Source organism: Caretta caretta, chromosome 4 (assembly GCF_965140235.1).
Source record: "Caretta caretta isolate rCarCar2 chromosome 4, rCarCar1.hap1, whole genome shotgun sequence".
Lineage (NCBI taxonomy): Eukaryota > Metazoa > Chordata > Testudines > Cheloniidae > Caretta > Caretta caretta.
The window spans coordinates 139571471-139587969 of NC_134209.1; the positions used below are offsets into that span (position 1 = coordinate 139571471).

Here is a 16499-nt window from a genome sequence, read left to right on the forward strand (position 1 = left end):
AGGGGAGCTGGGAAGCGCCAGCCTGTAAAACTCCCAGGCTGCAGGCCTTGATGAAGGCCTTTGAAAAGGTACTGGGGCTGTAGGGGGCAGCCCGGGGATAGGCAAAGGCAGCAAGTCCTAACCCCTTGCCAATGATGAGTGGCCATTACAGACTGCAGTCTGCCCCAGTGAGTGGTGGCTAGATGATGACTGGCAGTAATCACTGAGGCAAGGTGGGTTTAGAGGGTTGGGGGTTCCCCTGGGAGGGAAAACCCAGAATAAGGGGTTACTGTGGGGGTAGCCCAAGGTAAAGGGCACCAGGAACTGACAGGCGAGACACTGGCCAGTAGAAGGCGCTCTGTACACTGGAGAGCTAATTCCCTAGACAATCAGCAGGAGGCGCTGTGCTGGTGAGTCTTGACCTCACTACTGTGCCATTGAATTACAGGAGCTTTTGTGGCTAAAACCACCAGTAGAGCAATGTATGTGTAATATAACTATGTTAAAAACTCCCACCTTAACCTATTACTTCCCAGCTCGTGAGGATAAAAGAACTAACACACTGGATACCAGCAAAATTATAAACTTTAACTTTTCTTTGTGGATCAATTGGACAGGTCTGTACAAACTAATGAAGAAAAATAACCAAATTATCCAACTGACTGAAATCACACAGGCCCAGGTTCAGACACACAGTTTGGCTGTTTTACGTCAGGGATCTGAAATATAAATAGTCTCTGCACAAGCAGAACAAATTATAACACACCATTGGTATGATATTCTTGAAGGATGGGCCCCCTCTTGGTCTTCAACTTTAAAAATTGTTACACTCAATTATTCTTTTCTTTATTCTGATAAATTTAATGTTAATTGTAATGTGTGGTATGTTCTGTTGGATGCTGAAACCACCCGCTCAGCTTGTTTCAAAAAAATTATACAGCCTTGAGACAATTACATAAAGTGTGACCCATTCAATACCCCTGGATTGAAGGGTCATTTGCAGGTCAATGTGGGAGCCGGGATCGGCCCAAGCTGCGGACGCGGCAGGCAAACAAACCGGCCTGGCCCGCCGGGGGCTTTCCCTGCACAAGCGGGGGACTGCTTTGAGACCCACTGGGTTAGATCAGACAGAGAGGAGATGCGTTGACGAGGCATTGGGATGCCTGTGCCTTTAAGAACCCAGGCCTGGGAAGCCGATGCTGAGAGCTGCTGTCTGTGAGAGGGGAAATAAAAAAAGCCCCCTTTGCCCCCCACCATTTTGGCAAACGCTGATGTCTCAGTCCCACTGGGGTAACTTGTTTCAGAGTAACAGCCGTGTTAGTTTTCAGAGGAACAGCCGTGTTAGTCTGTATTCGCAAAAAGAAAAGGAGTACTTGTGGCACCGTAGAGACTAACCAATTTATTTGAGCATGAGCTTTCGTGAGCCACAGCTCACTTCATCAGATGTTTACCGTGGAAACTGCAGCAGACTTTATATACACACAGAAATCATGAAACAATACCTCCTCCCACCCCACTGTCCTGCTGGTAACAGCTTATCTAAAGTGATCAACAGGTGGGCCATTTCCAGCACAAATCCAGGTTTTCTCACCCTCCACCCCCCCACACAAATTCACTCTCCTGCTGGTGCTAGCCCATCCAAAGTGACAACTCTTTACATAATCAAGTCGGGCTATTTCCTGCATAGATCAAGGTTTTCTCACATCCCCCCAACCCCCATACACACACAAACTCACTCTCCTGCTGGTAATAGCTCATCTAAACTGACCACTCTCCAGGTTTAAATCCAAGTTAAACCAGAACATCTGGGGGGGGGTAGGAAAAAACAAGAGGAAACAGGCTACCTTGCATAATGACTTAGCCACTCCCAGTCTCTATTTAAGCCTAAATTAATAGTATCCAATTTGCAAATGAATTCCAATTCAGCAGTTTCTCGCTGGAGTCTGGATTTGAAGTTTTTTTGTTTTAAGATAGCGACCTTCATGTCTGTGATTGCGTGACCAGAGAGATTGAAGTGTTCTCCGACTGGTTTATGAATGTTATAATTCTTGACATCTGATTTGTGTCCATTTATTCTTTTACGTAGAGACTGTCCAGTTTGACCAATGTACATGGCAGAGGGGCATTGCTGGCACATGATGGCATATATCACATTGGTGGATGTGCAGGTGAACGAGCCTCTGATAGTGTGGCTGATGTGATTAGGCCCTGTGATGGTGTCCCCTGAATAGATATGTGGGCACAATTGGCAACGGGCTTTGTTGCAAGGATAAGTTCCTGGGTTAGTGGTTCTGTTGTGTGGTATGTGGTTGTTGGTGAGTATTTGCTTCAGGTTGCGGGGCTGTCTGTAGGCAAGGACTGGCCTGTCTCCCAAGACTTGTGAGAGTGTTGGGTCATCCTTTAGGATAGGTTGTAGATCCTTAATAATGCGTTGGAGGGGTTTTAGTTGGGGGCTGAAGGTGACCGCTAGTGGCGTTCTGTTATTTTCTTTGTTAGGCCTGTCCTGTAGTGTTAGTCTGTCTTTGCAAAAAGAAAAGGAGTACTTGTGGCACCTTAGAGACTAACCAATTTATTTGAGCATGAGCTTTCGTGAGCTACAGCTCACTTCATCGGATGCATACTGTGGAAACTGTTACCCCCTGTGCCCCTGCTGGGTTTTGCCCTCTGCCAGCGCCTCACCGCGAGCTTAACTCCTGCTCCTCCCCCCCGCCCCAGCCCTGATGTTGCCCTTTAGCCCCTCTCCTAATCCTGCCTCCAGCTGCTTGTCCCCCCGACCAGTCAGTTTCTGCCCCCTGCGCCGACCCTGGGCACCCCCCTCCTCCGATTCGCCCCTTGGCCACTTTTTAACCCCTGTCAAGCGCAGTCAGCAGAATCCTACGGGTATACGGGCAGAGTGAAGGGCAGTGGCTTCAGCAGATGAACTGAGCATGCTCAGTACACCACCGTCAGCAGCACATTCCGGCGCCGCGCAGTATCCTGCCCCCCGGGCTCCGCGTTCTAGCCTCCGCCCCCAGCGCGGTATGTTCCTCGCTGCCTGCCGTAGGCAGTCTGCGCGCGGCTGGCAAGATGGCGGCAGCTGTCGTTACGCGGAGGCTGTCGGGTCAGTGTGAGAGACTCTAGCGGCGGGGGTCGGCTCCTTGCCCGTGGCGAGGATGCAGGGTAGGGGAGGTGAGCGGGGGGGATCCTGGCCCGTGGGGGCAGCTCCTGGATCACGGTGGCCATCAATTCCTTGCCCCCTTTCAGCAGCCCGGCCAGTGGTTCTGTCGGGGGCAACACCAACCGGAACCCTCCTGCCCTTGGTTAACAATCCGCTACTCCAGTTCGCTGCCTCTAGGGGACATGGGATTTGGGACTGGGAACCTCGGGCTGAGGCTCTGCCCCAGCCGCACCCAGATGCGGGGGAGGGCACGCTTCGGGTGAGCAGGTGTCTGGTTTTCAACTGGAGCACCCAGTCAAAAACGGGACCATGGCAGCTCCCGTCAGCACTGCTGACCAGGCCGCTGACTGTCTGGTTGTTGGCGCTGCACAGTGGGGCTGGCAGGCTCCCGGGAAGCAGCCAGCATGTTCCCCCCTGGCTGCTAGGTGTAGGGGCAACCCGGGGGCTCCGCATGCTGTCCCCACCCCAAGCACTGCCCCTACAGCTCCCATTGGCCGTGGTTCCCAGCCAGTGGGAGCTGCAGGGGTAACACCTGTGGAGGGAGCGGCGCAGAGCTGCCTGACCAGGCCTCTGTGTAGGAGCTGGAGGGAGGACATGCCGCTGCTTCCAGGAGCTGCTTGAAGTAAGTGCTGCCTGGAGCCTGCACCCCGGACCTCCTCCCAGACCTCTGTCCCAGCCCTGATCCCCTGCTCTCTGAACCCTTTGATCCCAACCCAGAGTACCTTCCTATGCCCCAAACCACTCATCCCCAGCCCCACCCCAGAGCCTGCACCCCCATCTCTCACCCCCCCCATCTGCACCCCAACCCTCTGCCCAAGCCCAGATCCCCCTCCTGCCCTTTGAACCTCTCGATCCCAGCCCAGAGCACCCTCCTACATCCCCAACCAGAGCCCTCATCCCCCTCCTGTACCCTCACCCCCAACCAGAGTCCCCTCCCACACTCCAAACCCCCTGGCTCAGAACCCCTTTCTGCACCCCAAATCCGTCATCCCCGGCCCCACATTGGAGCCCCAGCCCGAGCCATCACCCCTTCTCGCATTCTAACCCACTGTCTCAGCCCCCTCCTGCACTCTGAATTGCTCATTTCTGGTCCCACCCTAGAGCCTGCACCCCCAGCTGAAGCCCTCACCCCCTCCCACACCCCAGCCCAGTTAAAATGAGTGAGGGTGCGGGAGGAGAGCAAGCAATGGGGGGGGGGGGGAGGGAGATGGAGTGAGTAGGGGTGTGACCTCGGAGAAGGGGCAAGGCATGGGCAGGGTCTCGGAGAAGGGGCGGGGCAAGGGTGTTCGGTTTGTGTGAGTAGAAAGTTGCCACCCCTACCCACACTGACCATGTATTAGAGATGGAAGGGTGTAACTGGAAGCGGATTCATAGAATCATAGAATATCAGGGTTGGAAGGGACTTCAGGAGGTCATCTAGTCCAACCCCCTGCTCAAAGCAGGACCAATTCCCAATTAAATCATCCCAGCCAGGGCTTTGTCAAGCCTGACCTTAAAAACCTCTAAGGAAGGAGATTCTACCACCTCCCTAGGTAACGCATTCCAGTGTTTCACCACCCTCCTAGTGAAAAAGTTTTTCCTAATATCCAACCTAATTGCGGCAGCCCTCGTTGGTATGGGGGCCTGTGTGGTTTGCAGAGATGACAAATCCCAGCATGCACTACAGCTGTATCACTCAAACTGGGATGGAGCATCCTGTGCAAGATGAAGCAGTGCATGGTGGGATTTGGTATTTTTATTGCTGCACCTCCTTAAATCAAAATGAAGCATTGCATGCTGGGATATGTCTCCATGCACCATACTCCAGGGTCACGCATGTGACAAGCCCAACCTTTTGGCTTGTCCTCACCCTGTTTAGTGAGTCTCATAAATAGCTTTTAAAAAGTTCACTCATCCACAGGCAACTGATGGAACATGATGTAGGTGACCTCATCTTCAAATTGGATATGAGGGCTGTACATAACACAGTCCTCCAGCCCGAAAGTTCTTGGGTCAGGATGGAGAACTGCATGTTAGAATCTCATTTATGCGGAGTGCATTTCCATATTGAAAGTGACTGTTGCTATGGCCATGAGTGTGTTTTCCCTGTTAGCCACGCTTTGGCCGTTCTTGGTTTAGACAAACTGCAGCTTGTTGGTGCTGTGATTCCCTGTAACCATGAATGGTGTGCAATGCTCTGAAATGCTGGTCTGTCTTGCCAGAAGCCTAGCTAAATGATTTCTAAATCATTGAAGGGGAAACAGGGTGATCTGTGTGCTAACCACTGAAAGGAAAGTGTCATGTTTAAAGTTGTTCGTCAGAAGCGCTCTGTATATGGGGAAATGACTTTTTTGTTTTCTCTTTGCAAGATTTAGTTTCAGCTCATAAATGAGCAAAACATCAACATTAATGTCAATCTTTTACAATTTATAAAAGAAGACTTATTTCTAGATATCATTAGTCTGAAAATACTTATTGAAAGGCTGTCTTAAGATAGGTTTCAGAGGAACAGCCGTGTTAGTCTGTATTCGCAAAAAGAAAAGGAGTACTTGTGGCACCTTAGAGACTAACCAATTTATTTGAGCATGAGCTTTCGTGAGCTACAGCTCACTTCATCAGATGTTTACCGTGGAAACTGCAGCAGACTTTATATACACACAGAGAATATGAAACAATACCTCCTCCCACCCCACTGTCCTGCTGGTAATAGCTTATCTAAAGTCATCAACAGGTGGGCCATTTCCAGCACAAATCCAGGTTTTCTCACCCTCCACCCCCCACACAAATTCACTCTCCTGCTGGTGCTAGCCCATCCAAAGTGACAACTCTTTACATAATCAAGTAGGGCTATTTCCTGCATAGATCAAGGTTTTCTCACATCCCCCCCACCCCCATACACACACAAACTCACTCTCCTGCTGGTAATAGCTCATCTAAACTGACCACTCTCCAAGTTTAAATCCAAGTTAAACCAGAACATCTGGGGGGGGGGGGTAGGAAAAAACAAGAAGAAACAGGCTACCTTGCATAATGACTTAGCCACTCCCAGTCTCTATTTAAGCCTAAATTAATAGTATCCAATTTGCAAATGAATTCCAATTCAGCAGTTTCTCGCTGGAGTCTGGATTTGAAGTTTTTTTGTTTTAAGATAGCGACCTTCATGTCTGTGATTGCGTGACCAGAGAGATTGAAGTGTTCTCCGACTGGTTTATGAATGTTATAATTCTTGACATCTGATTTGTGTCCATTTATTCTTTTACGTAGAGACTGTCCAGTTTGACCAATGTACATGGCAGAGGGGCATTGCTGGCACATGATGGCATATATCACATTGGTGGATGTGCAGGTGAACGAGCCTCTGATAGCGTGGCTGATGTTATTAGGCCCTGTGATGGTGTCCCCTGAATAGATATGTGGGCACAATTGGCAACGGGCTTTGTTGCAAGGATAAGTTCCTGGGTTAGTGGTTCTGTTGTGTGGTATGTGGTTGTGTGGTATGTGATCCATAAACCTGGAAATCCTGGGCGCCCCATCATCTCAGGCATTGGCACCCTGACAGCAGGATTGTCTGGCTATGTAGACTCCCTCCTCAGGCCCTACGCTACCAGCACTCCCAGCTACCTTCGAGACACCACTGACTTCCTGAGGAAACTTCAATCCATCGGTGATCTTCCTGATAACACCATCCTGGCTACTATGGATGTAGAAGCCCTCTACACCAACATTCCACACAAAGATGGACTACAAGCCGTCAAGAACACTATCCCCGATAATGTCACGGCTAACCTGGTGGCTGAACTTTGTGACTTTGTCCTTACCCATAACTATTTCACATTTGGGGACAATGTATACCTTCAGATCAGCGGCACTGCTATGGGTACCCGCATGGCCCCACAGTATGCCAACATTTTTATGGCTGATTTAGAACAACGCTTCCTCAGCTCTCGTCCCCTAAAGCCCCTACTCTACTTGCGCTATATTGATGACATCTTCATCATCTGGACCCATGGAAAAGAAGCCCTTGAGGAATTCCACCACGATTTCAACAATTTCCATCCCACCACCAACCTCAGCCTGGTCCAGTCCACACAAGAGATCCACTTCCTGGACACTACAGTGCTAATAAACGATGGCCACATAAACACCACCCTATACCGGAAACCTACTGACCGCTATTCCTACCTGCATGCCTCCAGCTTTCACCCTGACCACACCACACGATCCATCGTCTACAGCCAAGCTCTGCGATACAACCGCATTTGCTCCAACCCCTCAGACAGAGACAAACACCTACAAGATCTCTGTCAAGCTTTCTTACAACTACAATACCCACCTGCAGAAGTAAAGAAACAGATTGATAGAGCCAGAAGAGTTCCCAGAAGTTACCTACTACAGGACAGGCCTAACAAAGAAAATAACAGAACGCCACTAGCGGTCACCTTCAGCCCCCAACTAAAACCCCTCCAACGCATTATTAAGGATCTACAACCTATCCTAAAGGATGACCCAACACTCTCACAAGTCTTGGGAGACAGGCCAGTCCTTGCCTACAGACAGCCCCGCAACCTGAAGCAAATACTCACCAACAACCACATACCACACAACAGAACCACTAACCCAGGAACTTATCCTTGCAACAAAGCCCGTTGCCAATTGTGCCCACATATCTATTCAGGGGACACCATCACAGGGCCTAATAACATCAGCCACGCTATCAGAGGCTCGTTCACCTGCACATCCACCAATGTGATATATGCCATCATGTGCCAGCAATGCCCCTCTGCCATGTACATTGGTCAAACTGGACAGTCTCTACGTAAAAGAATAAATGGACACAAATCAGATGTCAAGAATTATAACATTCATAAACCAGTCGGAGAACACTTCAATCTCTCTGGTCACGCAATCACAGACATGAAGGTCGCTATCTTAAAACAAAAAAACTTCAAATCCAGACTCCAGCGAGAAACTGCTGAATTGGAATTCATTTGCAAATTGGATACTATTAATTTAGGCTTAAATAGAGACTGGGAGTGGCTAAGTCATTATGCAAGGTAGCCTGTTTCTTCTTGTTTTTTCCTACCCCCCCCCCCAGATGTTCTGGTTTAACTTGGATTTAAACTTGGAGAGTGGTCAGTTTAGATGAGCTATTACCAGCAGGAGAGTGAGTTTGTGTGTGTATGGGGGTGGGGGGGATGTGAGAAAACCTTGATCTATGCAGGAAATAGCCCTACTTGATTATGTAAAGAGTTGTCACTTTGGATGGGCTAGCACCAGCAGGAGAGTGAATTTGTGTGGGGGGTGGAGGGTGAGAAAACCTGGATTTGTGCTGGAAATGGCCCACCTGTTGATGACTTTAGATAAGCTATTACCAGCAGGACAGTGGGGTGGGAGGAGGTATTGTTTCATATTCTCTGTGTGTATATAAAGTCTGCTGCAGTTTCCACGGTAAACATCTGATGAAGTGAGCTGTAGCTCACGAAAGCTCATGCTCAAATAAATTGGTTAGTCTCTAAGGTGCCACAAGTACTCCTTTTCTTTTTGTCTTAAGATAATGTACATGAGAGCAGCAAAATATTTCCAACAAGGTCTTGGTCAGTCAACCATCATTATAAAACTTTCCTTGATTTTCATTGACCGCTAGGTGGCAGATCTTCAAAAACTTTCACACCCAGAAGCTGAAGATTCTGAATTTGGTGCTAGAATGAAAGTCATTGGTGATATTGAACCTACATGTTAGTGTCTGAGGAATATCTAGCTCTACATTTTCAGCCAGAGAGATTTTGATGATTACCCTTGCCAATCCCACTGTCTGCTGTGTGCAAAGTGTCTAAACAGGGAATCTAGCAGATTTGTAATTAAGTGGTATTAATGTTTACTGCAACACAAAACATGGGTTCAGGTGTCAGGCGGTTTCAACCCACTGCTCACTTTTCATTAACTTTTCCTGGTATTATCTATTCTTTCGCCACAGGGATTTTAAGACCTCTGAATTTTCTGGTCCCTTTGGCCTACAACAGCTCCTGCAACATCCGTCTTATTTCTGGACTCTCCATACGATGTTTCAACCGGGTGCAGGCCCCATTAGCTTCCTCTGCTACGAAAGCTCTGTTGTCTGCTAGTGATCGGTCATGTGGGAGTCCTCTCTCCATCTTTAACAGGTGTGGTGTGTTTTTAAAGGGTGAATGTTACATAAAACCTATTAGAAAACAAAGAGCCTGCTGTAAAATTTGCAGAATGTAATACACACTAGAGTCAGCACTCGAACTTTCTTTCGTATTTCCCACCATTGCACTAGCCCAGCGTACAGTTCAGCTCAACCAGTGGCATCAGTGGTTGGAATGCAATGTCAACCACCACAGGTATGTTTGTCCCCGACCTAACTCTGCTCAGAGCAGGCTGAACCAGTGCTAGAGCAATGATGGGAAACAAAGAAAAATACCTGTGTACACAAGCTTATAAGGAGAGTGTTAGGGTTAAACCTGTTTTCTATCCAAATTCCATATTCTCATCAACACTTTTGAAAAGTAGCATCTTTCCCCAATTTGGCATGGGAAGTTCTGCTGCTACTTTTCACTCTTGCAAGCGGGATCAGTTTTTAAAACTCCTTCTCCCGCCTGTATCATGTCAAGACCCTTTTAATGAAGATGCGAGATGGAATGTGCCTCAAACATGTACCTCAGCTCATCACAATAAGAAACCTTGTTATAAAACTGGTGTTTGTTTTATTAATTAAAATAATGAAAGCCCCAGATCTCTAATGTTAAAACATGTAATTTTAACTTTTCACCTGAACTAGCTCTTGTGTTACACTACCCTGAGTTCTCAACTCCATTTTTAAAAGTTATGAACCAAAGAAAACTGTCTATACATTGCCTAGCACAGTGGGGCCCTAGTCCATAACTAAGGGTCCTAGGTGCTACGATAATTTAAATAATAATATTTGAAATTCACTCAGCCAGACATTTGCACTGCAATGTAATAGATATGTATATGTCAATACTCAGCCAAAGGGCCTACTGAAATGTTAGATCATTTTGCTTTTAAATTTTCTGAGGCAAGTTGGTGTAAAGTCACTCTGGGTTTTCCAGGTGGAGTCAGTCAGGTGCTGCGTTCTGGGGAAAGACCACTTAGTTCTTGTTAAATTACATACTTCATCTTTTCTGTTCTTTATTTCAGTGTAACAGCCTTACTGCCACATGTCCTTCAGCAGCCAGTGAGGACTCTCACATATTATAGCCTTCGAAAAGGAAAGAGGAAATCTGTAAAATCTGTGGTCTATAGATTTCTCCGACTGCACTGCGGCCTTTGGTTAAGGAAAAAAGTAAGGCTTTCATTTTATTAAATATGAGATCTACCCTTGCTTAAAAGAGTGACCAGCTGCCTTCCTTCCTCTAGGGATCAGTAGTGATTGGGAGGGAAGATTAAAAAAAACAAAGAAAATCCAGGGTGAGAGTTGAAAGCTGACTTGCTCAGGGCATGGGGATTGTTGAGGTATGGGTTATTATTGTTGCTATACATCCATCTATGGTAAAGTGATGTAGAATTCTTTGTCTTCTGACAGGCTGGTTACAAGAAAAAATTATGGAAAAAGTCTATTCGCCAGAAAAGACGCTTGAGGGAACAAGTGTTTTGCAATAAAACTCAAAGTAAACTCCTTGATAAAATGACCACTTCTTTCTGGAAGAGAAGAAACTGGTACGTTGATGATCCCTTCCAGAAGTATCATGATCGCACAAACCTTCGACTATAGAAAACCTCTCTCTTCTGTGTCTCAGTTCACGCTTCTATTTTTCCTCTTACTGCCCAATACATGTCATTGTATGTAGGCTGGGATCTTTTTATGTATTTCCAAAGACAAATAACTATAGTCTGTCATTTTTCCACATTTACATGTAACATGCAAATATACAGTCTGATTTGAATTATTGGTACAAACATCCAAAATAAACTAATTCTGGACTGTGACTGGAGTATTCAGTCATACTTGGTTATTGTATTTCACTTAAAGTGGAGGAGGGGCAAGGGGAAAAGTTGAGAAATTTTGATTCAGCTAAATATTCTGAACTTCTCGTGGTGAGATTCTTGCAATAGGGTATGTAGTTGAACATCTAAGCTAAATTTTAAGAATTAATATTAGAATGGGAATGTTTAAAGCAGTTTGAAAAATACAAATAATATAGAATGGGTATTACCAAAGCACCTAGGAGCCCCAGTCATGGACCGGGACTCCATTGGGCGAGGCACTGTACAAACAGAACAAAAAGACAGTTGCTGTCTCAGTGTCTGAATTAACTGAATGGGGCTACCATTTTAATAACACTGCCCAGTTTCCTACTGAGTAGGACTGACGTAGCTTCTCCACTGGAAAACGCTGAAAATTAGTGTGTTCCAAATGTTGGTCAGTGGATAACTAAAGTGATTAAAACAAATGTTAAATTAGCTAAAATTAGAGAACTTCCCTTACAACCACTCTGAAAGTTTCTAATTTTCATTGCTTTCTTATTAATTGTGAATAATTGCCTGCTTGTTAATTCTCTTTTAAATTCTGGCTCCACTTTACACTACACATTTTGGTACACTCATGGCCCTTTTATATGAAACAATGTATGTGATTTTAGTTTTACACTCTAGGTCAGGATGATATGTTTGCTTCTGCTTTTACTAAGGCCCAATCCCTTGCATTCTTTAAAACTTGGTAGCCTGTAGACAATGTGACAACAGTAGCTTCAAACTGTTCCATTCTCTTTACTGTAGCCTCTGTCAATCAGTTCCATTATCACTTGTTTGACAAGACAAGGCTTACTTTATAATAAAGCTGTGGTAGTCCAATGAATTCACTGGTAACAGGTTTAGTAGCTGTATTTTTTACCAACTGGTAATACAGAAAGGAGTTCTGAAGGACATGCAGCATTTAGTGAATACATCTATATACAGTTCGCAAGAATTAAGACAACTAAATAATGCAGTAATAAAAGTAACAAGTATTCTGGCCTGCCAGATACATTGAACAGACTGAAGATGCTTTCTTCTTTGTGGTTTTTTTTTCTTTTAAAGAAAAGATTAAGACTTTATTCAGGATGTATATCAAGCATAACAAAACCAGCAAAACGCCAACCTTTGGAATACTGTTGTAATGTCCATCCTTATGAGGCATTAAGTGTACTGTCCTATCACAGATCTTTTACACTGATCATGGGAAAGAAACCTCTTTTAAGTGCACAGTTATGATCCTTAAATATGTTTGTATAAGTGTGAATCTCAAGAGTACGCATAGTGTTCTTTACAATTTTAAATACGTGCTAGGTGCAAAACAGGTACCCGAAACAAATAAACAGCAAAAGAAGACTGATTAATAAGCATTCTGTCACAAATATATAGATATTACTACATGAGAACATGGATATTTCACAGAGCACAGTCAAAGGCAGCAGGCTGTTTACATGATGCCAGGGAGCATCACATCGCTCTAGTAAGCCTTTCCTCATTTTTTAATCACGAGGTAATTTCTCCCCTTGTTGTTAGAAACAGAAGGCCTGGTTCTCCTCTTCCTTATACCAGGTTTACACTTGTATAATTCCCTTGGCAATTACTCCCAATTGACACTAGGCTAAGTGGCACCTTGGCTGTAATTGAAAATAGCCCTGCTTCAATGATGTAGCTACACTGGTGCTGATAGTTACATTTAGACAAGGAGGCATAAGGGTTTGCAGTGAGTTGCTCAAAGTTTACCCCATTCATAATTAAGGTAAATCCTGTGTAAACATGCAGGCTAATTCACTGGCCCAGGCACCAAAGAACATTCTCCAGTCACAGGATTTCTGTCCCCTTCTCTTCAAGGCTTTAGTTTTATTTCTTCAAAATAACACATTCAACATATCATTGCTTGAGCTGGGGTCTTTTGCAGGGGCCTAACTACTCCATTCAGGCTTACAACCACCTGAGAGTCGTATACCCTGGGTTTTTTCCACAGAGCTGAGGACTGATGCTGGAGGGGGCCTTGCCCCCAACCTGAGCTCTTGTTATTGATGAGAACCAGGTTATCTTCAGGCTACCTGCTCCTTGATCCTACTGCTTCAGCTGGGTGGCAACTGATTAGTCAGAGGAGGGGCTGGAGCCCCATTCCCCTTAAAGGGCCAGTTAGCATGTGATATTCTGATTAGTTCAATTGATGCAAACCCAGGTTTGCCTCTGTCTACTGCTAGGGGTCAGCCCATGTGTAGCAACAACAATGGTTGAACTGAAGTTATTCCCAAGGGGAGACAGTGCCTGAGAGAAGAGTCAGGACCAAAGAACATACAGCTGATGTCGATCCCAAATAAACATAGGTATTTGAATGTTAAAATGACAGACCTTTAGAGGAAGCATTTGTAAACAACCTGTGTCTGTAATATACTGAATTCAAAGCAAGTGATTGTTCTAGCCTGTGTACAGAACACTATACCACTAAGCATACATGTTTAGGCATTCACATTTCTTGTCAGTCTATACACAAATACACAGCTCAGTTGATAACACATTGTTGCCAGCGATATGAAAAGGGGGGTTTGTTTTTTTTCAGTTATACAGTGAATGTCTTCGAGAGATAAGGCAACTCCCTTGTCAACAGTTTCACCTCAGCATTTAAGAAAATTGAAACAGTCAAGTTTACAGTAAAACAGCAGGTCAGACATTTAAATAACTTTAGTGAGGATGAATGTTAATACACTGAGTAGAATTCATCAAACGTTATGCAGCTGTATATTTTTATTTTTGGCATAATTTGAGTGCAAACTTGTCAGCTTTTGTTTTGTCTTATGGCACCCTATTGCGTAGCACTGAAAATAAATTTCAGCGAACACTTCAGGCAACGTTGCGATTTTTTTAAAAAAACTTTTGCTGAAAAATCAAATTGACTCTAAAGCTGCTTAACTTAAATACATAAGCTTGGCTACTCAAAGCTTTTGCTGAGTGTGTTCTAATGACGGAATATTTTTCAACTGTGATCTAGAACGCATTTTTTTTTTAGCATATAGTCTTCACAAAACACAATATACTCAGTGCTTATAAGGGAAATCAGATTTTCCAATAACAGGTCCAAGTATTGTGGCAATCGCAAGAAATGTCTGTTTGCCCTTTCCTCTTACTAACCAAACTGCTACAAATGTTTGTGGGGAGGGGACAGCAGTAATTTTTACTTTCCAAACCATTTAAGGAAGCTTCAGAATTACCTCAAGATGAGTTAGTAAGAAGGCTGAGATGTAGAAGCCTATCCGTCAGATAATATTTAACAAAGGCCACATTGGATATGCTTATTTCTGAGTCTGGTGCACTCTAACCAGTTATTGGCATGCTGGGCCACTTCTGTACCTGAACTAGGTTAACAATATTATTCATAATCAAGTCTGTTTATTGATCAGTTATCAATGGCAATCATACGTCACATTCTAAAAGTTTTTCTAGTCTATGGGATAGTGCCAAGAGCAAACACAAAGGGCCACATAATTAACTCATTTATGAATTTCACATGCTTTTACATTTACAGGAGACACCAACTTTAAGCACAAATACACATATCCTACAACTTCTTCCTCTTCTTTTGTATTTAGCATTTATATATGGATACCAATGCACCAGCCAAACTACAGAGTCTCATGGTTTAAACCAGAATCCACATACTAGCAAAATTCTCTCCAAGCCACATGGAAGAGCTCAATTCCAATGCCCTTCTCTGGCTGCGGGAGTGTAATTCCCACATCTGCACCAGAAAAGCAAAACACCTGAAGTGAGCTTCTACATGCAGATGAGGACGGTGAATTTTGCCCTATGAACTCAATGGCTAATGTGATTCTGGTTAACATTGTAGCAGTTATTACAAACATGGCTTACATATATTGTAGAACTGCCAGTAAAATGTTGATCAAAAGTTATAAGATTAATTCATTTTTACAAAATATATCACTTCTTCTGGCTCAGGAGTATCAAAATTAAGACTCCCCTACTTTATTTTGTGAAATCAGTTCATTCTCTTGTACATCTCTCTTTCTCATCATCTCTAAGTTGTCTCTACATTTTCAGCACAATGACGAGTTCACATAATTTACTTGCAGAAAAAGAAATGGAGCTGCAGCTCAACTTTTGCTAATAAGTCTTAGACATTCTGTACAGTCGAAAGAATTCAAAATATCTCACGTCAGTCAGTCTTGTTATAAGATGGAGGAAGGGTAGGGAGAAAAATCTATGGCTCCTGCAAGTCCACTTCGTTAAGGATAAAGCCATAAACAGATACATTAGTCAAAGTATCACTGAGAGCTATTGAGTATTTTTTTGTTTGTTAGCATTCACAAGCTAAAACTATGCAGACACAACTAATAATTGCAAATGTACAGCCTGACAGGGTTAGCTTGAGTGTATATTCTGCAAATGAAACAGGGGGACTCTGACACTGTTACTACCTGTGAGAGTGTTATCATGTTATGGGAAAATGCAAGTAACGTGTAACTTAAGGGAAGAGAGAAAGGCCATGTCTGCAGTGCTGCACATCAAATCACATCCATCTCACTGCTGTTTTTCTACATAATTAGCAAGTAGCTCTTTAAGGCAGAAGAGAGACATTCTGTGGATCTTGGTGCTATTGGCTCATCGCACTCACATGGTTTCAGTGGTAGAGGTCGAGGTACTTTTCTTCCTGAAGCGAGGTCTAAGAGGTCTAGGCGGTGCCTGTGGGGAATCAAGAGAAGTTTTTGTTGAAACAGGAGTAACATATTGTGTTTTACATCTTCAAAGTGATGTACAGATATTCATTTACTCATCCTTATGATACCTCATGGAGGGCAGGTAGGTATTATCCACATGTAGAGATGAAGAAACAAAGACCGGATCCCTAATAAATCCCCATGTAAAGATTCCCTAAATAGGCAGCTGGGAATTTCCCCAATATGAGGGAATCCTTGAGTGGCTTAAAGCCCTGTAGCCAGCTCAACACCATCACCCTTCTGGACTCCTGACTTAGGAGGCATGGCTAGAGCACACTGTGCTTCAATAAACCCTACCGGAGTAATAGCCCCTAGGAAGGTATAAGCTATTGCAATTTACAGAAGCCTCGAGACTGCTCTAAGTTATGCCCCTATGATCAGGAGAGCAAAAAAGTACCAGAACGCCAATTTTGGCACTCCCCACCCCAAATGCTGCTCCAGGGCACCTGAGAAATCAGTCGTCTGGGCCCCACAAAACCTAAGGCCCACTCAAAAGGGAACAATGCATGCTGTGACTTGTAGCCTTCACAGGCAGCCTCTTCATAAAAAAAGACAAGGACATCTGCAATCTTCTCCATTTTATGCTAACTGGATGAAGCCTGTGAACTCCGGCCAAGCTGCCAACCCAGATTCCTTGTCCGGACAAAGCC

General features: G+C 44.7%; 2 protein-coding genes across 6 annotated transcripts in view; one reads left to right on the forward strand and one right to left on the reverse strand.

The window, feature by feature from the left end:
* Positions 1 to 2924: 2924 nt before the first annotated feature.
* On the forward strand, positions 2925 to 11083 carry MRPL35 (mitochondrial ribosomal protein L35). Of its 3 annotated transcripts, none has more exons than XM_048849192.2 (4): positions 2925 to 3079; positions 9090 to 9276; positions 10295 to 10439; positions 10680 to 11083. In XM_048849192.2, exons 1-4 carry the CDS (start codon positions 3046 to 3048, stop codon positions 10866 to 10868), a joined length of 555 nt encoding a protein of 184 aa, XP_048705149.2. In that variant the 5' UTR covers positions 2925 to 3045; the 3' UTR covers positions 10869 to 11083. The 3 variants fall into 3 exon arrangements, with proteins under 3 accessions (XP_048705149.2, XP_048705151.2, XP_048705150.2); XM_048849194.2 differs by having other exon boundaries at positions 3036 to 3138; XM_048849193.2 differs by having other exon boundaries at positions 3070 to 3147.
* An 878-nt stretch (positions 11084 to 11961) lies between these two features.
* Positions 11962 to 16499, reverse strand: part of REEP1 (receptor accessory protein 1) — a 102186-nt gene continuing 97648 nt past the window's right edge. For all 3 annotated transcript variants that reach the window (XM_048849191.2, XM_048849190.2, XM_048849189.2), the window contains one exon: positions 11962 to 15814. In XM_048849191.2, the coding sequence (XP_048705148.1) occupies positions 15743 to 15814 (72 nt within the window). In that variant the 3' untranslated portion in view covers positions 11962 to 15742. The remainder of the gene's footprint in view (positions 15815 to 16499) is intronic.